This window comes from Trachurus japonicus, chromosome 9, assembly GCF_045865225.1.
Source record: "Trachurus japonicus isolate A0001 chromosome 9, Traja_1.0".
NCBI lineage: Eukaryota > Metazoa > Chordata > Actinopteri > Carangiformes > Carangidae > Trachurus > Trachurus japonicus.
This window is the reverse complement of record NC_140915.1, coordinates 2,215,894-2,242,294: the sequence shown is the minus strand read 5'-3', so window position 1 is coordinate 2,242,294 and position 26,401 is coordinate 2,215,894. Positions and strand designations below refer to the sequence as shown.

General features: G+C 49.3%; 3 protein-coding genes and 1 long non-coding RNA gene across 4 annotated transcripts; 1 reads left to right on the top strand and 3 right to left on the bottom strand.

Annotated features, from left to right (window-relative positions):
• Positions 1-1,563: 1,563 nt before the first annotated feature.
• On the top strand, positions 1,564-3,971 carry LOC146980497 (uncharacterized). The gene is made up of 7 exons (XM_085787971.1): positions 1,564-1,612; positions 1,719-1,823; positions 1,925-2,029; positions 2,131-2,235; positions 2,338-2,442; positions 2,545-2,634; positions 3,403-3,971. The coding sequence occupies exons 1-7, from the start codon at positions 1,564-1,566 to the stop codon at positions 3,969-3,971; spliced, it is 1,128 nt and encodes a 375-aa protein (XP_085644097.1).
• An 8,778-nt stretch (positions 3,972-12,749) lies between these two features.
• LOC146980496 (uncharacterized) lies at positions 12,750-13,731 on the bottom strand. Its single transcript, XM_085787970.1, has 3 exons — positions 13,683-13,731; positions 13,460-13,576; positions 12,750-13,357 (listed from the first exon to the last, which is right to left on the bottom strand). Exons 1-3 carry the CDS (start codon positions 13,729-13,731, stop codon positions 12,750-12,752), a joined length of 774 nt encoding a protein of 257 aa, XP_085644096.1.
• A 4,270-nt stretch (positions 13,732-18,001) lies between these two features.
• Positions 18,002-21,548, bottom strand: LOC146980495 (uncharacterized). The gene is made up of 9 exons (XM_085787969.1): positions 21,306-21,548; positions 21,064-21,209; positions 20,767-20,958; positions 20,305-20,632; positions 19,792-20,016; positions 19,121-19,664; positions 18,597-18,994; positions 18,343-18,492; positions 18,002-18,259 (listed from the first exon to the last, which is right to left on the bottom strand). The coding sequence occupies exons 1-9, from the start codon at positions 21,546-21,548 to the stop codon at positions 18,002-18,004; spliced, it is 2,484 nt and encodes an 827-aa protein (XP_085644095.1).
• LOC146980494 (uncharacterized) lies at positions 21,549-22,285 on the bottom strand. Its single transcript, XR_015036625.1, has 3 exons — positions 22,154-22,285; positions 21,996-22,067; positions 21,549-21,613 (listed from the first exon to the last, which is right to left on the bottom strand). It is a non-coding gene; the product is annotated as an uncharacterized LOC146980494 (long non-coding RNA).
• Between the last annotated feature and the right edge of the window lie 4,116 nt (positions 22,286-26,401).

Below are 26,401 nucleotides of genomic sequence, written 5' to 3'. Positions count from 1 at the left end.
TCATCCAGCATCAGAGGTGAACTCATCCAGCATCAGAGGTGATCAGCATCAGAGGTGATGTCATCCAGCATCAGAGGTGATGTCATCCAGCATCAGAGGTGATCTCATTCATCACAAGCTGACATTGCTGCTGACCGAAGCCTCCTTTTGTGTCGGGCCTGGGCCTTCTCCTTCTAATATCATCAGAGGTGATCCCTCCATCGATCATCACAATCTGTGTGTGTGTGTGTGTTGAACCACCACACCCTGGCCAGGAGATGAGTGACAGCTCCCACAACCTGACACTGACACTTCACATGTCATGTGACGCAGCCACCAAGACCCTCTGACAGATCACATGTCACTGCCAGGTGAGTGCTGAGAAAGCTTCATTTGGGAGGGAGGGGTGTACTCACTGTTGACGACACACTCATTACTGTTGATCACCCCTTTTAGAATATGAATAGACCAAGAGCATCCTGCCTGAGGAGGAGCCACCACTCAACGGCCCAGGAGGTGGGCTGCTAACCCTGACAACAACCAACCCCACACCCACCCAGGATTCAATGCAGGTACGCTGATTAAGTAATAATAAGCACATGACAGTGTTATTCAGTTAAACAATACTTTAATATAAAAATAATTAAAAGACACAGTAAAACTGCAGTGTCCAAAATGTCAGAAGTCACTGACTGCTGCTCTTTTCTTGCAGCCACTGCTGGACAGCTCTTAGGACATGTGACCCACTCACCTGGGAAGACTGTCTGTCTGTCTGTCTGTCTGAGAGCTAAACACATGTGCTGCTGCTGGAGGTGAGTGTTTGTACAAACATCTGATGGGACTCTCAACTCTGATTGCTTTTCTTCTTCCTCCTTTTCACTGCTACTCATGCCTTCTTTCCTCTCTTTCTTTGCAGGATGTTGGCAAAAAGCAAAGACGGAGAAAAAGAATGAGGACGGTGAGTAAGACAATGTTGACGTTTCAGACCACTTTACAAGAAATCAGCTTGACACTGACATCTGTTTGATGGCCACTGATGACTACTGCTGGCTGTTTATTTTATTTTTTGTGTTATGTAGTACATGTATTAGTTGTTGAAGAGGGTTAGGTAGAAGGAAAAGGACATGTTTTGCCTCCCCAAACTTTAAATTTTACAAATCCTATCTCCCCCTCATGCAAGTGACAGCTGACAGATCTGATCAGGCCAGGTCATGGGAGGGGCGACCTGCTCCTGATCCACCCCCTACCCCCCACCCCCCTTCCTGTGTAAACTGGGTACAAGGACTTCAGAGACACCTTGCAACTTCAGAGACACAGAGGGGCTTCACAGGACATCAGAGCCCCTTTGGAGCTAACGACCCTACTCCTGTTCTCGGGAGAGCTGATTGGCCAAAGGCTCTTGGGGCGGTGTCACCTACTCACCTCTAAAGTACCTGTGTAGCCCAGAAGTTTCTCATAACCAGATTCTGCAAGCTGCTAACAGGTAACTACTTTTCTCTGCTTTGGAGGACTCAACACTTTGTGGCCTTTTCTTCTTTTTTTTTTAATTTTTACTCATATCATTTTCCTCTGTTTGATTGCAGGATGGAGAGCACAACAAGGAGTGAGAAGTTGGCAGAGAAGGAGAAGCCTGGTAGGATTTTTCCATTATTTATTTCACACATTTACAGCACAACAAATAAATGTTTCTTTCTCAGTGACTACTTGTGCTCCAACACTGTCATTTCTGTCTCCTGCAGCAGAGGCACCTCAGAGCTTCTCCACCACGGCTTCCACACCGTCGACCTCCTCCTCCTCCTCCACGCCGTCCACCTCTGGAAAGAGGAAAGAGAAGAAAAAGCATGGTAAGAAGAAATCTTTACCTACAACACCTTGACAAGTAAAAGACACATTTCTTTCTCTGTGACTACCTGTGCTCCAACACTGTCATTTCTGTCTCCTGCAGCAGAGGCACCTCAGAGCTTCTCCACCACGGCTTCCACACCGTCGACCTCCTCCTCCTCCTCCACGCCGTCCACCTCTGGAAAGAGGAAAGAGAAGAAAAAGCATGGTAAGAAGAAATCTTTACCTACAACACCTTGACAAGTAAAAGACACATTTCTTTCTCTGTGACTACCTGTGCTCCAACACTGTCATTTCTGTCTCCTGCAGCAGAGGCACCTCAGAGCTTCTCCACCACGGCTTCCACACCGTCGACCTCCTCCTCCTCCTCCACGCCGTCCACCTCTGGAAAGAGGAAAGAGAAGAAAAAGCATGGTAAGAAGAAATCTTTAACCTACAACACCTTGACAAGTAAAAGACACATTTCTTTCTCTGTGACTACCTGTGCTCCAACACTGTCATTTCTGTCTCCTGCAGCAGAGGCACCTCAGAGCTTCTCCACCACGGCTTCCACACCGTCGACCTCCTCCTCCTCCTCCACGCCGTCCACCTCTGGAAAGAGGAAAGAGAAGAAAAAGCATGGTAAGAAGAAATCTTTAACCTACAACACCTTGACAAGTAAAAGACACATTTCTTTCTCTGTGACTACCTGTGCTCCAACACTGTCATTTCTGTCTCCTGCAGCAGAGGCACCTCAGAGCCTCTCCACCACGGTTTCCACACCGTCGACCACCTCCTCCTCCTCCTCCTCCTCCACGCCGTCCACCTCTGGAAAGAGGAAAGAGAAGAAAAAGCATGGTAAGAAGAAATCTTTAACCTACAACACCTTGACAAGTAAAAGACACATTTCTTTCTCTGTGACTACCTGTGCTCCAACACTGTCATTTCTGTCTCCTGCAGCAGAGGCACCTCAGAGCCTCTCCTCCACTGTAACCTCCACGGTTTCAACACCGCCGACCTCCTCCTCCACGCCGTCCACCTCTGGAAAGAGGAAAGAGAAGAAAAAGCATGGTAAGAAGAAATCTTTAACCTACAACACCTTGACAAGTAAAAGACACATTTCTTTCTCTGTGACTACCTGTGCTCCAACACTGTCATTTCTGTCTCCTGCAGCAGAGGCACCTCAGAGCCTCTCCTCCACTGTAACCTCCACGGTTTCAACACCGCCGACCTCCTCCTCCACGCCGTCCACCTCTGGAAAGAGGAAAGAGAAGAAAAAGCATGGTAAGAAGAAATCTTTAACCTACAACACCTTGAAGAGAAAAAGACACATTTCTTTCTCTGTGATTACCTGTGCTCCAACACTGTCATTTCTGTCTCCTGCAGCAGAGGCACCTCACAACCCCTCCACCACGGCTTCCACACCGTCGACCTCCTCCTCCTCCTCCACGCCGTCCACCTCTGGAAAGAGGAAAGAGAAGAAAAAGCATGGTAAGAAGAAATCTTAAACCTACAACACCTTGAAGAGAAAAAGACACATTTCTTTCTCTGTGACTACTTGTGCTCCAACACTGTCATTTCTGTCTCCTGCAGCAGAGGCACCTCACAACCCCTCCACCACGGCTTCCACACCGTCCACATCCAGGACTCCCACACGCTGCACCGTGTATCGACGGAGGTTGCGGGCGGAGAAGGACAGGGAGGTGCTGGCCCAGGGCCGTGGCCAGCAGTCACAACCTGGGGCTCCCTGCGATATATGTGGGGAGGCCAGGCACATTGACTCTGGCCACGCGTTCTACAAGGGCCAGTACTTCTGCAGCGAGGAGTGGCTGATGGAGAAGCAGACCGCCGACGGCCCCGCTCCTGTGCCACGCACAACGGTGTGGAGGAAGAGGATGAAGATGCAGGAGGAGGAGAAGAAGGGGCAGGAAAATCCAAAAAAAAGAAAACCCTCAAAACTGAGGATATGCCAGCGCTGTGGCCAACCAGACACGAAAGAATATGGCCACAGCCAGTTCAACTTAAAAGGGAAAAGACATGTTTACTGTGCCCTCTACGAGTGCATCTCTGTTGACCTCTGGCTGGCACAGAGGAGGCAGGAGGACAGCCAGCAACAGGAGGAGGAGCAGGAGCAGCAGGGGGAGCACAGCCAGGAGCACAGCCAGGAGTAAAATTACTTCTATGCAGCAGTAGCTGCTGCTGCTGCTACTTAAGACTTTTTGTGGGTTTTTGCTGTGCTATTTATACCTTTTAAGAGTTTTTGTGTGTTTTTGCTGTGTTCTTTATACTGAAACTTATTTTCTAAATAAAAATCTTGTGGAAATTACTTCTATGCCTATGTCTTCTATGATTCTGCATCATTCATCACTCACTCAATAACTAACATTATTGTTACTGGACAAACTGATGAATCCAGGTGTGTCTGACCTCACAACGATGGTCAGACACACCTGGATTCATCAGTTTGTTCAATAATGGAAAACAGGAAATAAAGGAGCTGGCTAAAGTTCAGTGGAGCTGTGCATAGAGCCAATTGTGTCACAATTCATGTTTGTAGAGCGTTTATAACAGACACAATTAGCACAAAGTGTTAAGAGATTGTAGATATGTTTATTATATATATATATATATAGGCTATATCTCCTGTTTATAGAGCCTATATATATATATATATATTATAAACATATCTCCTGTTTATAGAGCCTATATATATGTTATAAACATAGATAGATCATAAACACACAAATGACAATAAAAGGAATTCAATTCGATTCAATTCATGTTTATTGAGCATTTTTACAGACACAAATAGCACAGAAAGGGTTGACAAATGACAAATCTCATTGCTATGACAGATGTATATCATAAATATGTCGCTGCTGACTGATCACATTGATATTATGGATCGAAGAAGCTTGATATTGTATAACCACATGTTGGATGACGGATCTCGTCCATAGAGTAGATCATAAACCTATACGACGAGAGGGAGGGAGGGAGGGAGGGATGACGGATCGCAGAGATAATAATATTGACAATATAGGCGATCGATCGCTAACGCCTTCTCCGCCGGCGGCCGCGTGGCTACTTTGCATATAAACACATGGACGAAATGGAAAGATACGTGGGTCCCGAGGCGTATCCTTCCATTTTTTTGGAGGGGGGTACGAAGCGGAGCCCAGAGGAGGCCGTGGAAGCCGCCGGCCAGGACTCGGCGGTCTCGCGGCGCGGGGAAAAGAGTGGGCGGCGGCCCGTGGGCGGCCGCGCGGCGGCCGCCCGCGGCCAAACCGAGAAGATTGCGCCCCTTCCTCATCCGAGGCACCAGCACAATCTTCTCTGTATCGTTCCAATTTTAATGAAATGTGTTTTTCCACAATAACATGTTGTGAAAATGTGAAAATGTTTTTACATAAGCCGTGTTTCCACTGCAGGAGTTCCTGGTAAAGGGAGGGGGTAGGAACTTCTACAGGAACCGTCCTCTCACTCGGCCCTCTCAATAGCCGTGTTTCCACTGCAGAGTCGGACCCCTCGGCGACGTCATGAGTTTCGATTGCCGCGTAATCGTTGTGCGACAGTTTCGACCGTGACGTCACCCAGGCAGGTCACTAAAACCGTAACAACAACACGACCAACAACACAACAACAGCGAAGAAGGATGGAAGGAGCTGAGGCGGTAGCCGCGTTTCTGGTTTGTGTGTTTGTGCACATGGCGATTGATGGCATGAACAAGAGGAGAAGGCGTCTCGAAGAGGATTTGGAGAAGGCTGAGAGAGCAAGGGAGGAAACGAGACAAAAGATACTGTGGAAAATTGCTTTGTTGGAGCATTCCTTGGCTGAGGATGCATATCGGCGTCGCACACGAAGACGAATGGTAAGATACTTTTGTTTAATTCAAAACCAAGCGCATGTTTGAACTTGTTGTGATATTTACTCCAAAATCGTATATTGCTATAATGTTTGGGATATTGACATTTGCCTTAGACATATGATAAGCACGTGACAAACAGATTAATAATGAAGCATGTAATCAACTTTTCTATAATTGGTCTAATTACTGTGTTTTGCTCTTACAGCCCAGAGAATGACATATGACAAGGGAAGTAGCAGTCACACACAGGGACTGAGTGTACTGGTTGTTGGATAAACAATTGGGATATCTGGGACTGATTGAATGATCCAAAATTATAATCACAACTCAAGCTCCTTTCACAAATGAACAGTTGTGCACTTTGCCTAAATGATGAGCAGTGGAAGTTGATTCATTGCACAAATTCCTTATAATCTTAAATACATAACAAGTAGCCTACTAATACAAGTTCATACAGCAAAAGTGGCCAAAAGTGCAACAGGTGAAAATGAATTACGGTAGGCTAAATATAAAAACATTATGCAGTCTGCTGCTTCAATAAATTGCTGATAACAATGTTCACATGAGGTGTATAAATTATTTGGAAGGTGGTTGCTCACAGTCACTGTCACTCAATTTTATTCTTATTTTCTTACCTCAACCAATATTTAGACCAATATATTAACATTTTATAAAAAATAAAAATAAATCTATATGCCATTTTTGCTCCACTGCTTTTTATGAGAAGCCAGTGATGTATAGCTACTAGTGGTCATAGAAAATATCATAGATGGACACAGATTTGTAAATGTATTTAGTTTGTTTAGTCTGTTTTGTCTTCCTACCTAACTGTGATAGTCAGCTGACGAATGCATAGGGTTGTGTGTCTTGTCCTTTTCTCTGTCTGTTTCTTTGCTTGATAGGAGCTATCAGCAGTTGACCGGGACAAGGCGTGAAAGTGGAATTAAACACTGCAGGATGGCGTGTTGGACTCCAGCCAATGAGAATGCACATTACATCAATTACATCACATCTTGCATTTGTGTAATCAGTAACTATAAAACCGGACAGGGACAGGAGACAGCATCAGACTTCGTGAACTGATGCTGCTGCGGCATGTTGGTCAGGGAAACTTAGTCTGGTCCGGAGCTCTGTACACGATCTCTTTTCCTAGGTGATTTTTTTATAAATAAATTTTGGAAAATTTTGTAATTGAACGTCTCCTGTGTACTTCACCAAACGAACACGCGAGTTCAAGTTTTAGAACTCTTCAAACTACAGTCGTGTTTTTACTTTAGTTTCAATCATTAACTTTCATGCAATTTACCGTGTTACAGATGCTTTTCCAACGCGCGCGACGTGCCGCTCCTATTGTTTGGGCTCACAAGAGAAGTGACGAATGGTGGAAAGTTGTGGTGCCGACCTTCTCTGATGACCAGTGGTTGCAGAACTTTAGGATGTCACGGGAAACCTTCTGGTACTTGTGTGAACGCGTGCAACCAGCGATGGAAAAGCAGGACACGAATTTTCGCCTCTGTGTGCCCCTCCAGCAAAGGGTTGCTATAGCAGTGTGGAAGCTGGCAACAAATGCAGAATACAGGAGCATCTCCCACCTGTTTGGAGTCAGCCGCGCAACTGCCTGCAAGTGTGTGAAGGCCTTTTGTTCAGCTGTAGAGAATATACTGTGGCCTGAAGTTATCCAGTTTCCAGATGCAGCTACACTTCAAGAAATGGCACATTATTTTGAAAATAGATGGGGTCTGCCACAATGTGTCGGTGCCATAGACGGATCACACATCCCCATCTTAGCACCACAGGAGTACCACACAGAGTACTTTAACCGAAAAGGCTGGTATTCTATTGTCCTGCAGGCTGTGGTGGATGGCAAAGGACTCTTTTGGAATGTTTTTGCAGGGCTCCCTGGCAGCATGCACGACGCCAGAGTTATGCGCAGGTCTGGACTCTGGAATATGCTGGACACTGAAGGCAGGTTCTCAGGACAAACACGTGCTGTTGAGGGACATGACTTGGGCTACTATATACTGGGTGATGCTGCATATCCTCAGACCAGCTGGCTCATGAAACCCTTCATGGACAATGGCCGCCTCACAGCAGAACAGACAAACTACAACGTCAGAGTTAGCAGGGCTAGAGTGGTGGTGGAAAATAGAGGCTGGAATCGGGCCGGGTACCCGCCCGGGTAACGGGCCGGGCCGGGCCGAGTTTTTAATGAATTAATTCGGGCTCGGGTTGGGTCGGGCTGCACGGTGCGGACTGTGATGAGAAGCTACTGGAAAATACTGACGTTGTGTTACGCCGGGAGAGGAGACTCCTCCTCATGAGTGCTCATTAGGCACACTTCATGAAACGGTACCGAATCCGATCACAGCGGTTATAATATTCTCAGGTATCGAGTCTCTCTCTCTCTCTCACGCTGTCATTCATTCATATTTCAGCACTGACAGCGGACAGCGGCGCTTGGTCATATTCAGCACTAAGACAGCAGTTCACTCTTCACCGATAAATCCATGGCACTGTAGTTATGAGGCAGAAAGAGATATAATAATACGTGTGACCCCAGACTCCCAGTGGTATGGTGTGTTTTAGACCCACACCTCTGTGCTTCTGTGCGTCGCTGCCAGACACAGAAGCATGCGTAAAACACACATTTTGACTATGCTGTTTACTGTAGGCTATTTAATTTATTTTTTGTTAATTGAAAGAGTGTGTGATTGAGAACCACCACGGTCTGCTTCCCGTTCACGCATCGCCTCCTTCGGATGCTGAGACATTGTGTTTATTAGTTGTCTGCATTATGTTTTTGCTCCTCATGTTCCTACACTAGACACAATGTGCTGTTGGCTATATATATCATTATATTTGCTTTCTGTTTAAAAGGTAGCCTACAAACGTAAGCAAGTATTCACCCATCTTGTAACCGGGTAGTTATGTCTCCAGTCTGATGTTGAGTGGACGAGCGCACAGCTGATGTGCTTCCACAGACGCGCGGATTCAGTGTGGACAGAGGGCGTCAGATGTGACTGTCGGACGCTCGCTCGCGTCGCATCAGGAGAAGCTCATTGAAAATAACATGAATTTTGCATAATAATATTTCGGGTATCAGGCCGGGTCGGGCCTGGTTTTTAATTAATTAATTCGGGCTCGGGTCGGGTCGGGTCTGAAAGTCTCGGGCTCGGGCCGGGCACGGGCTTAATTTCCAGGCCCGATCCACCCTCTAGTGGAAAATGCTTTTGGACGGCTAAAGGGCAGGTGGCGCTGCCTTCTCAAAAGAAATGACTGTAACACAGACTTGGTCAAATCAATGGTGATCACATGTTGTGTGCTCCACAATCTGTGTGAGAGCCATGGTGAGGAGTTCAGAGAGGAATGGGCAAATCCTGTTCACCTCAACCTCAACCAGCCTGATGCACCGCTCCCTGATGGGTTAGATACAGGTGTAGCAGCTCGTGCTGCTCTTATGCGCCACCTCAACAACCCTTAGAGTTGTACAGCTTTACTGTTGTGTACTATTAAAACAATGTAAACTACACTGAGCACCAAGAATACAAATGACTGTACAAAACGTTTTTTTTTAAATTGTGTTATACTTTGCTTTAATGCATGTTTATATTTGCCTTGCATGTGCATGTAATACATCTTTTATGGTTTCTCTTTTGTAAATACACACACGAAAACCAACTGCTGGCATTCAAACTTGTTTTATTTTAAAACACAGCAATAAAAATATGCAAACTTTATACAATGGGGGACAACAAAACGTGCAGAGGAGTATAAAGTGCAGAAATATCAGAATAAAATAAAAGTCTTTAGTCCAGAGGAGGGGGTTCAGGCTGGGACCGTGTTTTGAATATGGACCCAAACATGGCCAGAAGCCCTTGCTGAAACACAGCCATTTGCCTTCTTGATTCCTCAGCGTCCTGCCTCCGCAGCATGTATTCCCTCTCCGTGCAGCAGCAGTCCGCTCCTCATGTTCTGCGAGTTGTTTGGAAGAGGAGTTCGCGTTGCTCTCTGGCATCCCTCCTGTTGTCCTCCTCCATCTCCCTCAGGGCATCTAAATCGAAGTCCCTTTTTCTCTTTCCTGTAGAAAAATAGAATAGAAAACATAATTAGATTGGTGCCACTCTTATCATAACACATACATTTAATTCAATTTGTGTATAGCTTTTTTGTTGAATCTGTTGGTAAGTGTTTACAACAATATCCAAAACGTGGAAATGAAACCAAAGTAGGATTATTATTAGGAGTATTTCAACAGGTGTATCAGATCACACTGTGCTAAATAACCTGTAACTTTATACTTACTGATGCTTTTGGATGCTCCAGAATGACGAGGGGTGCTGCAGGAGGGTGGCTCCATAAACGAAACCTGTGTGGTCTCCAAGTGTTGTGCTAAAACACAAAAGCATGACACACATGAGAAACGTGCATAGTTTTCAGCACAAACACACAAGCAAGCAGGGCTAACGTTAGCATCCTTAGCTACGCTACCGAGCAGAAAAATCTGTCAGTGTCATCAGAATCAAAAACATGTGGTCATGCTGTCATTACCTGTAGATAAAGGCTCATCGGGACTTATCGACGACTCGCCGTCCTCCGGAGCTTCACTAGAGGACGTAGTCTGCTGAGACTGTGGGGCTGAGTCCTTTGTTGCTGGGTTTGCGGTGTACGACGGTCGGTGTCCCAGGATGGCGTCTAGCTGACCATACCATTTATTTATTTTTCGGTCGGAACCGCTCCGGTTGTTGTGGTCTTTCAGTTTCTTGTAATCCTGCTTGAGTTTTTTTAACTTTTCACGGCATTGTTTTGCGGTATGATGGATCCCCAGTGTGTCGAGGTGCGCTGATATGTCCTGATAATTTTTTTCATTTCGCCGCGATGATTCAAACCCTCTCTGAATCTCCTCGGTGCCGTAGACTGCAATCAGTGCCTGCACCTCGTCGTCGGTCCATTTGTCGTACATCTTCTGTTTTCTTGTTGTTTACAGCGGTGTCTGCTAGGCTAATGCTCCCCTTCTGCTGGATTTTAAAAATGCCGGTTGTTTTGGTGCTTTCTGATGGCGTCAGAGAGCCTGCTCTAGCTTTAGCCAATCAGCGCCGGGTTAACCTCGAGCCCCACCCAGCAGCTTTTCAGGGCCGAACGGAGTACCTACCCTGGAGTAGGTACTCCGTTGGCCCCCGTAAAAGTTCCTGTAAATGGCCCTGTGGGGGAGGTTCCTGCAGTGGAAACACGCACCAACGGGGCTGGCCCCGTAAAATTACCCCGAAGTTCCTGCAGTGGAAACGCGGCTATAATAACAAGATTGACTTTTGTTTATTTTATGAGAAACACTTCACGAATTTGAAATTCGTAAAGCATTCCTCATCCTGAGGATGACAAGCAAAAAAAGACCTCCTCCGGGGAGACGGATCCTGATTGTCCTGTGGGGTTACTTTTGGCCACATTCTGGTGAATTTGCTAAACTTGTTAACAAGTCAAACTGCCAGAATATCACCATTGTAAATGTATGTGTAGATTAAAAATGGAAACTCGCGTTTTTGTAGCCAAAAGGCCTGTCTTTTCAGGCCAGGAGCGCTGGGGGGCGCACCGGTGGCAGGGGGTCGGGCCTCCTGACTGGGTATTAAAATGGGGCCATCACACATGAGTGGTTGTGCTTGCTTCGGCATGTGCATATAATAAATTGGAATCGATACAGAGAAGATTTGACATGCAAAATTCGTGAAGCGTTCTTCATTTTCGTTTATCTGCGTGAGTTGTATTGTTAATTTACAGTTATGTACAGTTTACAAAAAAAAAAAAAACGTCAAAAATCTTTGAAAATCGGCTCTGGCCCAATTTCGACCAAACTTCTGCGTTGGGCTGCAGTAGCGGAGCTCCGCCACAGGGGGCGCAGTGGGCTGGGAGGGAGGCAGCAGCCAGAGCTGCTCTGATGGAGTCTCAAACTGTACATAGCAACAAAATTGAGGCAAATACACAAAAATGAGGAACGCTTCACTCGGAAGGAAGGTGCGCAATCTTCTCGGTTTGGCCGCCCACTCTTTTCCCCGCGCCGCGAGACCGCCGAGTCCTGGCCGGCGGCTTCCACGGCCTCCTCTGGGCTCCGCTTCGTACCCCCCTCCAAAAAAATGGAAGGATACGCCTCGGGACCCACGTATCTTTCCATTTCGTCCATGTGTTTATATGCAAAGTAGCCACGCGGCCGCCGGCGGAGAAGGCGTTAGCGATCGATCGCCTATATTGTCAATATTTTTATCTCTGCGATCCGTCATCCCTCCCTCCCTCCCTCCCTCCCTCTCGTCGTATAGGTTTATGATCTACTCTATGGACGAGATCCGTCATCCAACATGTGGTTATACAATATCAAGCTTCTTCGATCCATAATATCAATGTGATCAGTCAGCAGCGACATATTTATGATATACATCTGTCATAGCAATGAGATTTGTCATTTGTCAACCCTTTCTGTGCTATTTGTGTCTGTAAAAATGCTCAATAAACATGAATTGAATCGAATTGAATTCCTTTTATTGTCATTTGTGTGTCAAATGTGTGTTTATGATCTATCTATGTTTATAACATATATATAGGCTCTATAAACAGGAGATATGTTTATAATATATATATATATATATAGGCTCTATAAACAGGAGATATAGCCTATATATATATATATAATAAACATATCTACAATCTCTTAACACTTTGTGCTAATTGTGTCTGTTATAAACGCTCTACAAACATGAATTGTGACACAATTGGCTCTATGCACAGCTCCACTGAACTTTAGCCAGCTCCTTTATTTCCTGTTTTCCATTATTGAACAAACTGATGAATCCAGGTGTGTCTGACCTCACAACGATGGTCAGACACACCTGGATTCATCAGTTTGTCCAGTAACAATAATGTTAGTTATTGAGTGAGTGATGAATGATGCAGAATCATAGAAGACATAGGCATAGAAGTAATTTCCACAAGATTTTTATTTAGAAAATAAGTTGTATAAAGTCAGTATAAATAGCACAGCAAAAACACACAAAAAGTCTTAAGTAGCAGCAGCAGCAGCTACTGCTGCATAGAAGTAATTTTACTCCTGGCTGTGCTCCTGGCTGTGCTCCCCCTGCTGCTCCTGCTCCTCCTCCTGTTGCTGGCTGTCCTCCTGCCTCCTCTGTGCCAGCCACAGGTCAACAGAGATGCACTCATAGAGGGCACAGTAAACATGTCTTTTCCCTTTTAAGTTGAACTGGCTGTGGCCATATTCTTTCGTGTCTGGTTGGCCACAGCGCTGGCATATCCTCAGTTTTGAGGGTTTTCTTTTTTTTGGATTTTCCTGCCCCTTCTTCTCCTCCTCCTGCATCTTCATCCTCTTCCTCCACATCGTTGTGCGTGGCACAGGAGCGGGGCCGTCGGCGGTCTGCTTCTCCATCAGCCACTCCTGGGGCGACCTCATGTCCGGACCGTCTTCCACGCTGCAGAAGTACTGGCCCTTGTAGAATGCGTGGCCAGAGTCAATGTGCCTGGCCTCCCCACATATATCGCAGGGAGCCCCAGGTTGTGACTGCTGGCCACTGCCCTGGGCCAGCACCTCCCTGTCCTTCTCCGCCCGCAACCTCCGTCGATACACGGTGCAGCGTGTGGGAGTCCTGGATGTGGACGGTGTGGAAGCCGTGGTGGAGGGGTTGTGAGGTGCCTCTGCTGCAGGAGACAGAAATGACAGTGTTGGAGCACAGGTAATCACAGAGAAAGAAATGTGTCTTTTTCTCTTCAAGGTGTTGTAGGTTTAAGATTTCTTCTTACCATGCTTTTTCTTCTCTTTCCTCTTTCCAGAGGTGGACGGCGTGGAGGAGGAGGAGGAGGTCGACGGTGTGGAAACCGTGGAGGTTACAGTGGAGGAGAGGCTCTGAGGTGCCTCAGCTGTAGGAGACAGAAATGGCAGTGTTGGAGCACAAGTAGTCACTGAGAAAGAAACATTTATTTGTTGTGCTGTAAATGTGTGAAATAAATAATGGAAAAATCCTACCAGGCTTCTCCTTCTCTGCCAACTTCTCACTCCTTGTTGTGCTCTCCATCCTGCAATCAAACAGAGGAAAATGATATGAGTAAAAATTTAAAAAAAAAAGAAGAAAAGGCCACAAAGTGTTGAGTCCTCCAAAGCAGAGAAAAGTAGTTACCTGTTAGCAGCTTGCAGAATCTGGTTATGAGAAACATCTGGGCTACACAGGTACTTCAGAGGTGACTAGGTGTCACCGCCCCAAGAGCCTTTGGCCAATCAGCTCTCCCGAGAACAGGAGTAGGGTCGTTAGCTCCAAAGGGGCTCTGATGTCCTGTGAAGCCCCTCTGTGTCTCTGAAGTTGCAAGGTGTCTCTGAAGTCCTTGTACCCAGTTTACACAGGAAGGGGGGTGGGGGGTAGGGGGTGGATCAGGAGCAGGTCGCCCCTCCCATGACCTGGCCTGATCAGATCTGTCAGCTGTCACTTGGATGAGGGGGGAGATAGGATTTGTAAAATTTAAAGTTTGGGGAGGCAAAACATGTCCTTTTCCTTCTACCTAACCCTCTTCAACAACTAATACATGTACTACATAACACGAAAAATAAAATAAACAGCCAGCAGTAGTCATCAGTGGCCATCAAACAGATGTCAGTGTCAAGCTGATTTCTTGTAAAGTGGTCTGAAACGTCAACATTGTCTTACTCACCGTCCTCATTCTTTTTCTCCGTCTTTGCTTTTTGCCAACATCCTGCAAAGAAAGAGAGGAAAGAAGGCATGAGTAGCAGTGAAAAGGAGGAAGAAGAAAAGCAATCAGAGTTGAGAGTCCCATCAGATGTTTGTACAAACACTCACCTCCAGCAGCAGCACATGTGTTTAGCTATCAGACAGACAGACAGACAGTCTTCCCAGGTGAGTGGGTCACATGTCCTAAGAGCTGTCCAGCAGTGGCTGCAAGAAAAGAGCAGCAGTCAGTGACTTCTGACATTTTGGACACTGCAGTTTTACTGTGTCTTTTAATTATTTTTATATTAAAGTATTGTTTAACTGAATAACACTGTCATGTGCTTATTATTACTTAATCAGCGTACCTGCATTGAATCCTGGGTGGGTGTGGGGTTGGTTGTTGTCAGGGTTAGCAGTCCTGGGCTGTTGAGTGGTGGCTCCTCCTCAGGCAGGATGCTCTTGGTCTATTCATATTCTAAAAGGGGTGATCAACAGTAATGAGTGTGTCGTCAACAGTGAGTACACCCCTCCCTCCCAAATGAAGCTTTCTCAGCACTCACCTGGCAGTGACATGTGATCTGTCAGAGGGTCTTGGTGGCTGCGTCACATGTCAGTGTCAGGTTGTGGGAGCTGTCACTCATCTCCTGGCCAGGGTGTGGTGGTTCAACACACACACACACACACACAGATTGTGATGATCGATGGAGGGATCACCTCTGATGATATTAGAAGGAGAAGGCCCAGGCCCGACACAAAAGGAGGCTTCGGTCAGCAGCAATGTCAGCTTGTGATGAATGAGATCACCTCTGATGCTGATCACCTCTGATGCTGGATGAGATCACCTCTGATGCTGATCACCTCTGATGCTGGATGAGTTCACCTCTGATGCTGGATGAGTTCACCTCTGATGCTGGATGAGTTCACCTCTGATGCTGGATGAGTTCACCTCTGATGCTGATCACCTCTGATGCTGGATGAGATCACCTCTGATGCTGGATGACATCACCTCTGATGCTGGATGACATCACCTCTGATGCTGGATGAGTTCACCTCTGATGCTCGATGAGATCTGGTGGTGGTGGGATGTGGGATGGAGATGATCTCTGAAGAGATTGTTGTGGTGGTGATCAGAGGAGGAGGAGGTGGTGATCAGAGGAGGTGGTGATGAGAGGTGGTGGTGATCAGAGGAGGTGGTGATGAGAGGTGGTGGTGATCAGAGGTGGTGGTGATGAGAGGTGGTGGTGATGGTGATCAGAGGAGGTGGTGATGGAAGAGGTGGTGGTGATCAGAGGAGGTGGTGATGGTGATGAAAGTTGTGGTGGTGATCAGAGGAGGTGGTGATGGAAGAGGTGGTGGTGATCAGAGGAGGAGGTGATGGTGATGGGTGATGGTGATGGAAGAGGTGGTGGTGATCAGAGGAGGTGGTGATGGTGATGGAAGAGGTGGTGGTGATCAGAGGAGGAGGTGATGGAAGAGGTGGTGGTGATCAGAGGAGGAGGAGGTGGTGATGGTGATGAGAATTGTGGTGGTGATCAGAGGTGATGGTGATGGAAGAGGTGGTGGTGATCAGAGGAGGAGGAGGTGGTGATGGTGATGAGAGTTGTGGTGGTGATCAGAGGTGATGGTGATGGAAGAGGTGGTGGTGATCAGAGGAGGAGGAGGTGGTGATGGTGATGAGAGTTGTGGTGGTGATCAGAGGAGGTGGTGATGGTGATGATGGAGGAGGAGGTGGTGATGGAGAGGAAGGTGCGCAGGTGGTGATGGTGTGAGGCAGTGCACCTGCCCCTGTGCTGGTGATCGGCGTGGCGGAGGTGGAGTGGTGGAGTGTGTCCACTTGTGGTGGTGGAAAAGGGAGGGACTCACTTACCGGAGCGTTTTGGTTGTTTTGGTTTGATGCTCCGGTAAGGAGGGGGGGGGAAGCTGCCACGGCGCTGCTGGGTCACGGCCTGGGTTGGGGCCGGCAGGGTGGTGTGCTGCTGGGTGGCTGGCAGCAGAGGGGGGGCCAGCAGGGTGTGCTGCTGGGTGGCTGGCAGCAGAGGGGGGGCCGGCAGAGTGGTGTGCTGCTGGGTGGCTGGCAGCAGAGGGGGGGCCGGCAGAGTGGCTCGCTGCTGGGTCCGCTGTGGAATAAAAGGAGGAAAAATGCCGTCATAAAGAAGAGCTCAACCCTGGAAGGAGACCACATCACAGCACTGTGGACAAAGAGAAGAAGACGTACCTTTGACGCAGCTGCTGCCTGCTTCTCCTGCAGCCACTCCTCCGCTGACTTGCCTCCAACCTTGGCGCAGTACTGCTCATTTCCGTGCCGGGTGTGACCATATTGTTTGGTTTTCGGCTGGCCACAGAGCCGGCAGTTGAAGGTGGAGAATGTCCTTTTCTCCTTCACCTTTTGGAAATGAGCAGCAAGTCCTGCGTTCCTCCGCTGCCGCTCCTCTTCCAGCCTCGCCTCCCAGCTGCTGGTGGTGGCGGTGGGAGGCGCACCTGTGGCGGTGGTGGGAGGCGCACCTGCAGCGGCAGTGGCGGTGGTGGCGGCGGCGGCGGCGGCGGCAGCGGCAGCGGGGGCTGGAGCGCTGGTGGTGGAGGTGGAGGCAAGGGAGGGTTCAGCGGAGGCAGCGGCTGCACCCGTTGGAGCCGAGGAGGATGTGGAGGAGGAAGCTGCAGTGGCACCGGGGGACGAGAGGAGCCGATGAAGGGCGGGGGCCAGGGGGCCGCGGCGGGTCACGGCCATGCCAGAGGCGTCCGGCGGCAGGTGGTGCTGCAGGGGGTTGGCGGGCTGCGCCGGTCCCTGCTGCAGAGCCCGGGCTGGCTGGAGGGGCTCCACCGCCGTGACCTCGGCCGTGACCGGTGGCAGAGCTGCGGCCACCTCGGAGGTCGCCAGTGCCTTGCTCCTCTTCGTGTGCCTGATGGAAACACATGACAGATATCAGACTGTGGACACGCTGCTCGTCCGTGGGACCGTCAGAGTGTTGGTGTCAAAACACACGGCTCTTACCACTGCAGGAGGGTCCGCTGGTTGATCTCAAAGAGCTGGATGGGCGCGGCTGCCAGGAGGTGTCGGCAGTTGTAGATGTTGTCTCTGATGAGACTGTAGTCCCTCCTGACAGCCGACCAGCGACTCAGGTGGACCCCGCGATGCTGCGGCCCTCGCTGTGGATCCGGCCACAGCCCCAGGAAGATGGCTTCCATCAGCCTGGTGGCGTCTGGGGGACTGTGCCGCCCCCGCGCCTTTACCCAGAAAACAAACTGCACACAGAGAGAGGGGGAGGGGGAGAGAGTGAGGCTCTGTCCATTAGCTGTCAATGTGGCATTATGAAGATGGCCACATATAAACTACACATGAACACGACATACACACACCTCCCAGTTTGTAATTGTTTTCCTCTCATGTCTGCCTGTGCTAGTGTGTGTGTGTGTGGAATGAACGGATATCGGTGGTTGACGTAGAGTGCGTAAGAATGTAGCGTTTGTAACTGTTAGTGTTGTTGTTGTTGTTAATCATCTGATGTTCCGTCTATGCTTGTGTTACAGAATAAAACCATAAAAGAAATCACACAGTGCTCTTCAATCAGAGACATGTAACATCAATTAGTGAGTGAGAGAGAGACATGGCCAGGCAGCAACGCTCCACTCACCGGGACGCGCTCTCTTGCCCCATGGCTGCCATGTGGGGCCGCCTGTTCTTAAAGCGGCCCTGCAGCAGGCGTCCCTGGTGGCGCGGGGGGAAGGAGACAGCCGCCTTGTCCCTGTCAGACAGCTTTGTCCACAGGGCGGCTATCTCCCTCACTTGAAGCTGCGTCACGTAGGCCTGGTGACGCAGCTTCACGAGGGCCTGGGCCAGACGGACGGTGTGCTGGTACCCTCCGTACCCGTCTGGTCCTATGACATCCTGGGAGAGAGACAAAAGTGTTAACTAACACACACACACACACACACACACAGACACTACACTTGCACTGAAAAAATACTTACGGCTTCCTCCTCCTCCTCCATCGGCTCCTCCCTGGGGTCCGACTGGGACGACGAGGCCTGGCTGGGCTGAGGCTGAGGCTGAGGCTGTGGCTGAGGCTGTGGCTGAGGCTGAGGCTGAGGCTGCTGGGGCTGCTGCGGGGGCTGAGGCTGCTGCGGGAACAGCAGCTCTTGCAGCACCTGGTCGGAGGCCAGGTCCCCCTCCCCAAATCCCTCGTCCACTGCCTCGAGCTGGTCCTCCTCCCACACATCTTCGCCCTCGTCCGTCCCATCCGGAGCGTCGGGATCCCCAGGATCTTCCTGCAGCACGAGGCCCGTCTGCGAGTACAGATACTCCACCCCGATGAGTTCTCCTGAACAAAAGAGACAGAGACGGATGTGAAGAGTTGGGCCTGCCCGCCTGCAGGTGCACCTGCCCCCCAGCTCCTCCCCCTCAGCTCACCTGTGTACTCGCTGGGCTTGGTGTATGTCTCAACCAGCGTCAGACCCATGAGCTCTTGGGTAAGCTGGTTGAAACCGTGCTGCAGGCGGGCACTGTGGCAGAGCAGCGTCGATCTGTCTGCACCCTCCACTGCAGACCTGCCCCTGTTTTCATTCCACCTGACCAGGCCCTCCAGCAGGTACACCTGGAAATGGAGCGCATTCGCAGATGTACCTGTGATGCACACACACGAGAGAGAGAGAGAGAGAGAGAGAGAGAGAGAGAGAGAGGAGTTCAGGCACTGTGAGCTGCTAAATGACCACAGAAAAAAACAACATCAGTAAAAGGTGTGATTCTCACCTGGGATGAAGCGGCACAGGTGCAGGTGGAATGACTCCAGCGAGGTGGAGCCCCTGGCGCAGCGGAAGACGGGGAGAATGATGCCTCCCCTGGTCACCTCCCCCGTCTTAGTGTAGAGCTCCACCCCCGCTGGGTCCTGGATACAGGGCAGGTGATGACGCTGCGTCTGCCAGATAACCTCCATTCTGTCGCGGTCGATGAGCGGGACGCCCAACGTGTCCGTCGCGTCCCGGAAGTGGTCCAGGACTTCCTGGAGGAGCCGCTCGGTGTCCTGGGCCCCTCTGGTGCGACGGCGGCAGTGACGAGCCATCTCCCTGCCCGTCAGCTTGACATGGGCGTCCCTCCCCTCCTCGGACTGCTTGGCCTCCATCAGGCGCGCCACGTCATCTTTGTCCCACTCAAAGATGGCGAGAGACAGGCGCGCCATGAAGAGGCCGTAGAGCTGGTGGGCATCGGTGGTGACACCCCGAGCGAAGCGTCGCATCAGGTGCCACACATCCAGCCGCACCACCAGCTCCTGCCACTCCACGAACATGGCAGAGACCTGGAAACAACACAGTTTAGTTTAGTTTATTGGTTTAATAAGAGACAGTGTGCAATTGCATTAATCTCATTGACACTGATATTTAAACATCTACACTTGAGCAACCAGAGCTCGTCATAAGAGTTACCTTGCTCTGCCCGTGGGCGGCGCAGCAGTCCCGGTCCACGTACAAGACCTGAGGAGGGGCCTTTCCGGCTTCTCGGTAGCGCTGCATTAACCCGGCCGCCATGGGCAACAGTCCGTCTCCCTCGGAGTCAGTGAGCACGGACATTAACACCTGTCCGTGCTCATTCCCGACGTTGGTCACCCAGGCGGCCGTACCGGCAGCGCTACCTGCAAGCTTCTTCGTCATCTGCACAGGAGGACAGAGAGAGAGAGAGAGAGAGAGAGAGAGAGAGACAGAGAGAGAGACAGAGAGAGAGGACAAGAGAAGACTGTTAGAACTGGCTCAGAGCGTCACAAAAAAAGGGAGAAAACACCAGACATCTGTCCAAAATAAGTTATTCAATCACATCAAACCAAATTAGTAGCCTCAGCTCACAGGGCCCGGATGTGATGAGCCACTCACAGCACCTGCAGTGAGGAGGGAAAACACACACACACACACACACAAGCTGCAAAAACACAGACCACAGCTCACCTTCTTGGTCGAGTCCATCTTCAGAATGGACCCGAAGATGGATGTGACTCTGGCCTTTGTCTCCTGCAGGCGCGTGCAGGCGTCCCTGACGTAGACAGACAAAAGCCAGGCCGGACGGGGAACCGGGGGCATCATCGGGAGTTCCACCCCCCGCTGAGGCGCCGCCACACCCGGAACCCGAAGCTTGCGAAGAACGGAGAGGTATCTCATCGACCGCAACATCCACTCTCTGGTGTGATCCTCCACCAGAGTAGTGTGGAGGCGGGAGGCACTGTTCCCCAGAGTGCGCTCCCTCATCTGCCCGATCACAGTTTTATCGCACGACAACCTGAGGAAGAGGACGACAGAGAAGAGCAGGACAGCAGGCGGATGAGAGGAAGTGTGAGTCAGAACAGATTAAAGCTCATGTGTGTGTTTGAGTCTGTGTGTGCATGCGCACGCAGTAAAACCGGTGCTGCTTACCTGTACGTGAGAACAGCTGGAAATTGCTCCTGGTGCGACAGGTCCAGCTGTTCCAGGATGTGGTGCGACCACGCCGACAACTTCCTCTGACACGAGGTGCACTCGAGGTACTCCGTGCCCATGAAGTACCATCCCCTCGTGTCCAAGACCCTCCGGACGGTCTTGTAGAGGCCAGAGCCGGTCAGCTGGTGCCTACAAGAGGGACACACAAGCCTGTATGCCCACATCTTGTAGGGCATCCAAAGACAAAACCGGCTCTGGAAGAAGGCGTGGTGTGACTCGGGCGGCTGGGTGTACAAGGGTCGCTCTCCAGGGGGGAACCACCAGAGGCGGAGCTCACTGGTGAGAACAGACTTCCCACCAGCGCCTCTGGTGAAGAGAGCCTTGCCTACCCAGCCTTGCTGCTCCTCCGGGAGCGTCTGCCTCCAGCCGCGAGGCAGAAGCTGCAACCATCAAAACGTCTCAATAAGTACAAAGATTCAGTTGCAATTCCACACAGACAAACATTTCCTCACACAGGTTGTATGTATGGTTCTTACCTCAGCGCCAGAGGTCAAAGGCGGGCCGACGGCGGCAGCAGGGGGTCCCAGGGCTCCAGGGGCTGCGGCGGCGGCTCCAGGGGCTGCGGCGGCGGCTGGACGGGCTCCAGGGGCTGCAGCGGGGGCTCCAGGGGCTGCGGCGGCGGCTGGACGGGCTCCAGGGGCTGCAGCGGGGGCTCCAGGGGCCGGACGGGCTCCAGGGGCCGGACGGGCTCCAGGGGCGGCGGCTGGGCTGGATCCCATCTGGGGGGAGACAGGCTGGGGAGGAGGGAGGGCTGCTGGTGGGGCGTCCCTGCTACTGCTGCTCACTGTCAAACACAATCACATTTGTTGCTTTGACTGACACATCTCTCCTTTTCTGACAACAGGTAGAGGACAGATTTTTTTCTCATGGCTCAATTCAAACGGATCACGAAATAAAACTTTCAGTCCCGTTCATTTGAATGGCGAGTTTTTCAGAGTTGAGTTCCCATGGTGACCGTTACTTCCTGCTTCCGCTTAGGCTCTCTATAACAAGATTGAGGCAAATAAACAAAAATGAGGAACGCTTCACAAATTCGTGAAGTGTTCCTCATTTTTGTTTATTTTATGAGAAACGCTTCAGACGAGGATAATACGGAGGCAATCGAGGCGTGTGTGTGTGTGTGTGTGTGTGTGTGTGTGTGTGTGTGTGTGTGTGTGCACGCTCACGCTGAGAGTCGACCTCCATGGCTGCAGTGAGGAGCTCTGCATCCGTCAGCTCTGGGCCCGCTGCTCCAGCACCTGTGTGTATGTGTGTGTGAAATAATTAGATGCAAATATGTCTGTCAATCGTGAAGTGACTTCCTGGCTTCGTGGTGTGACCTTACCAGAGCCTGCAGACGGAGGTGCTCCAGGCTGGGCCGGGGGGAGGGCAGCACCACCTCTGGCCTCTCGGTCCCGGCCCAGCACATACGCCTGCAGGCTGTGGAACTTGGACCCAGGCTTGGTGATGCGGCCCCTCATCCACTCCACATAGCTACAGAGACACACGGGGGCAACAGGACAGAGTCAGCGGACTGATCAACACACACACACACACACACACACACACACTGGGATACTCACGTTCGACTCTCCTTGCTGGCAGCCTCGTAGAGGGACTGGTAGGTTCGGTTGGCGTGAACCCCGAACCCCACCAGCTGACTGTCCATGCCCCTCACCGACAGAGACCCCTCACGCATCCGGGTCCGCTGAACCACCGCCACCACCTGTAGAGTAGAAATACAACAATACTTTACCCACCCCCCCAGGAGGGAAACTCAAGCCGCCCGGCAGCTGGACAGTTAGAAACAGCTACAATGAAATTCTCACCTCGGGGAACAGGCGGACATAGGTGGTGAGGGCGTCCTTCTGTACGGCGAGGGGCGACTGTGACTTGTCACCGCCCTCCCTCTCTTTCAGGTGGGAGGCCACGACGGCAGCTGCATAGCCCACGTCGTTGGCCAGGAGCCACCTGAAAGTCTGCCCCCGGTACTGGCCAAACTGGAGCTCGCTCTCACAGAGCACCAGATTGGGGCACCGGGGGTCCCCGCCTGCCTCCACCACTCTGGCCCTGGCCTCGGCCGCCACCACCTCGGGCTTCTTCACCGGGCCTGCCGAGGCTGACGTCTGCCGGTAGGCCTGGGCCAGCCTGGCTGCCTCAGGTGAAGGCTGGAGGGTAAGCTCCGAGGTGGTGGGCTGGACCTGAAAACAGGACGGTAATCCATTCTGAAAAAGAGTGAGAGCATAAAAACAACATGAGATGAGGTGACCAATATATGATGCAGATATACAGTACATGATGCATGGGTTTATTAGTTCATAGGTTTTAGTGTATAGTATTGTTGTTGTACCTATTTTTACAGACACAAATAGCACAGAAAGGGTTGACAAATGACAAATCTCATTGCTATGACAGATGTTTATCATAAATATGTCGCTGCTGACTTATTTAACCCCACTGATTACAGCCTGTCTTTAATCAGCCTCTCATGAACACATAGCTACTGCTGGGACACTAAGTCGTTCACATGTGAGTGTCAACCAGCTATAATATTTTACTGTACAGAAATATGAATATGAAACATGAACGCATCACTACAGAAGCAACGTTAAAATGATCAAATCCAGCCAGATATAATATATATAATAATAATAATATATCATGGGCATAAGGTTAACGTTATATCTCCACACTGACCTTAGATGAGATTTGAAAACCAGAAGAAACCAGACGAGTGAGCAACACAGTGACATAACGTTACGTTACCTAACATGCAGTAACGTCGACATTACTGGAATAAGGCAGATAATAAAATAAAATACCGATAAAAACGTATAATTCAAAGCTCACGATATACTGTGCAATGCGCTGGGTTGAAACGGAGGGAAAAAAGAAAAAGTAATGGAGGGAATAAATTAATTGAGGAGGGAAAATATGATAACGGTCGGTTAACTAGCTAAAACATAACTTAACTTTGTCAAAACTGTCGCCGAAGTGTTGAACATGATAAAAAGCACAATCTGCATATTATTCCAACACACATGATTCAGATATTTTTTGACTATGACCGTGAATTTAGACCTGACCGGCCGGCCGGCGGGCAGCCAGCCGCCGGGCAGCCGCATACGGAGCCGTATCGCCCGGCTAACAAGCGGCCACACGACCGCTGTTACGGTGGCTCGTTAACCGGCTCGTTAACCGGAGAAAAACACTTGAAATACATATATATAAATATATTTTTTAAAGTACTTACTTCGTTCGTTCGTTCGTTCGTTCGTTCGCTAGCTCTCTCGCTCGCTCGCTCCGTATCTCGTCACTCTCCGTAGGGGGTGAAGCTGGGAGTGATGGCGGCTATCACTCTTCGTCTACCTGGGTCTGTCAGTGCAGGGGGGCGGAGCCGCGGTACATGTGTTTGGGCCAATGAGAGAGCTTCTCATTTGTCCCCCCATGCATTGTGTATGTGGAGCTGCGCATGTGTAGTAGCCAATAGAGGCGTGTGGTGTCGACCAATGGGAGCACACCCCATCTGTCTGCAGGGGGAGAAGATGGCTGTCCCCGAGGCGCAAGGATGACACGCAAATTCGTGAAGCGTTTCCACATTTTGATCTGCCGGCCTTGTTGTGGTGCGGTTGTGTGCCTGTTGCATTTGTCTGGAATCACTGGTGTTGCTCGGTAGATTTGTCAAGGCATAGTCCAGGGTGGCGCATTGCCCGTGTGCCTGCCTCAGACAGTAGGTGGGTTTGGGCACCTTCACTGCCGTCCAAAAGCAGCGCAGCACACAGCCTTTGCTTCTTCTCATAGTATAAACAAAAATGAGGAACGCTTCACGAATTTCTGAAGCGTTCCTCATTTTTGTTTATTTTATGAGAAACGCTTTTTTGGATCCTGATTGTCAAATCAAATCAAAAACCCAAACAGCCACCTTCACTACCGTCCAAAAGCAGCGCAGCGCACGGCCTTTGCTTCTTCGCTCGTAGGGCCTACCAAATAAAGGCCTCCTCCGGGGAGACGGATCCTGATTGTCCTGTGGGGTTACTGTGGTATATTGATGTGTTGATGAAAAGAAGGGATTACCGCTGACACGTCTTCGCTTGTATTCAAAAAATAAGTTTATTAACAAGAAGAAGAACCGTGTACAAAAATGCCGAATCCTGGAGTATCTCTGGTCCAATATGAGATCTCTCTCTCTCTCAACCCAAAAACCTTCCTTTTTATATGTTGGCTTATCTCCAACACTCCACCTTCTCCGGACAGAGAGAAACCTCCCGAGACCAGATGGTCAAGGACCTTTGACTTAACCTATTGATCTTTAGGCTTTTTAGGCTTTTTAGGCTTAGCTAAAAACCCCATATCCTGTATCCCATGTCTCTTGTCCATTAGAGAAGACATCCGAGTCATTAGGTCATCTTGGACCATACCTACATGTATCCCATTAGGTCAGATGACTAAGCAAATTGTGGAACCCATGAAGTAGAGCATCTATCCAGACACTCCTTCATTTCCAAACAAGGTACACATATAAAGAAGATTACATAATGATAATAACAAGATATTAAAACTAAGAACATACAATAATTTAAGATATTAAAGCAAAAGCACAGGTGGATAATACACTACATATTTCCCCCCTTCGAGGCTCGTAGAGTCTCGACACATAAAAGATAACATACAGTCAAATGACCATCATAATGAAATTAACAGATACTTATATATAATGCTTATAACAGAACAATCATTAGCAATAAAACAATTTGTGGAGTGTGAGAGCGAAAACCTGCCAGGCAGCCAATCTTCCTTAAAGTTTCCATCAAACAATCAAGACAGGAAATTCTCTCACGGTCCCTCTGCCTTAGGCAACCACTGTTTAGCACTCCAAACCAATTAGAAAAGAAGAAATTCTTAAAACTTGAATGAAACAATTCAGTAGATACATATGAAAACCTCAGACAAATAAAATCAAAACAGTATCCAATTTCAGGCTGGTCAACCCATCGGATCCTCCATTGGACCTGTCCCTGCCTAACATTACTTTCCCTAGACGTCAAAGGGAAAGAAAACATCTGAGGCTTCAATATCCACATACTAGCAAAACATTCAATAGTGAGTACATATCATCATGAAAGACATCACACTTTAATGTCAAAAAGCATTCCATAAAAACACCAAATTAAATTATACTGCAGTTCTTCCACAGTGTCAATCTTCAATGTGGTCAAAAATACTTAAGTGTCCATAATGTTCAGGGCCCTTCAATTCATTCACATTCTTCATGTTTAGATGACTGAATCTTCTCAGAACATCTGGGTCCCCGAACAGCCTGGCACTTTCACAGTGATCTCTCTCCTATATGTTCTAGGAGGGAGAGAGAAAACAAACCAGTATCTTTGCAACAGCAAATACATTTCAAACATCAAATGCACATAAACACATAAATCCCTATATTTTTACTAAATCAGTTTTGCAATTGTATCCACAGACTTCTCATCCATTATCCAAGCAGAAGTCCCCTCCTGCTCATGACATCTCTTCACAAAAATGTGGCAAAAACCTTGCAAAATTTTGACGAAAACTTGGTTAACTTGACAAGTGACTG

Coding starts and splice junctions, on each gene's coding strand:
- LOC146980495 (XM_085787969.1), bottom strand. CDS start 21,548: ATGGGATCCAGCCCAGCCGCCGCCCCTGGAGCCCGTCCGGCCCCTGGA. Junction 21,210..21,305: donor CTTTGACCTCTGGCGCTGAG/GTAAGAACCATA, acceptor TGATGGTTGCAG/CTTCTGCCTCGCGGCTGGAG. Junction 19,665..19,791: donor CCGCCCACGGGCAGAGCAAG/GTAACTCTTATG, acceptor TGTTGTTTCCAG/GTCTCTGCCATGTTCGTGGA.
- LOC146980497 (XM_085787971.1), top strand. CDS start 1,564: ATGGAGAGCACAACAAGGAGTGAGAAGTTGGCAGAGAAGGAGAAGCCT. Junction 2,443..2,544: donor GAAAGAGAAGAAAAAGCATG/GTAAGAAGAAAT, acceptor TGTCTCCTGCAG/CAGAGGCACCTCAGAGCCTC. Junction 2,635..3,402: donor CACGCCGTCCACCTCTGGAA/AGAGGAAAGAGA, acceptor CAGCAGAGGCAC/CTCACAACCCCTCCACCACG.
- LOC146980496 (XM_085787970.1), bottom strand. CDS start 13,731: ATGGAGAGCACAACAAGGAGTGAGAAGTTGGCAGAGAAGGAGAAGCCT. Junction 13,577..13,682: donor GGCAGAGAAGGAGAAGCCTG/GTAGGATTTTTC, acceptor TGTCTCCTACAG/CTGAGGCACCTCAGAGCCTC. Junction 13,358..13,459: donor GAAAGAGAAGAAAAAGCATG/GTAAGAAGAAAT, acceptor TGTCTCCTGCAG/CAGAGGCACCTCACAACCCC.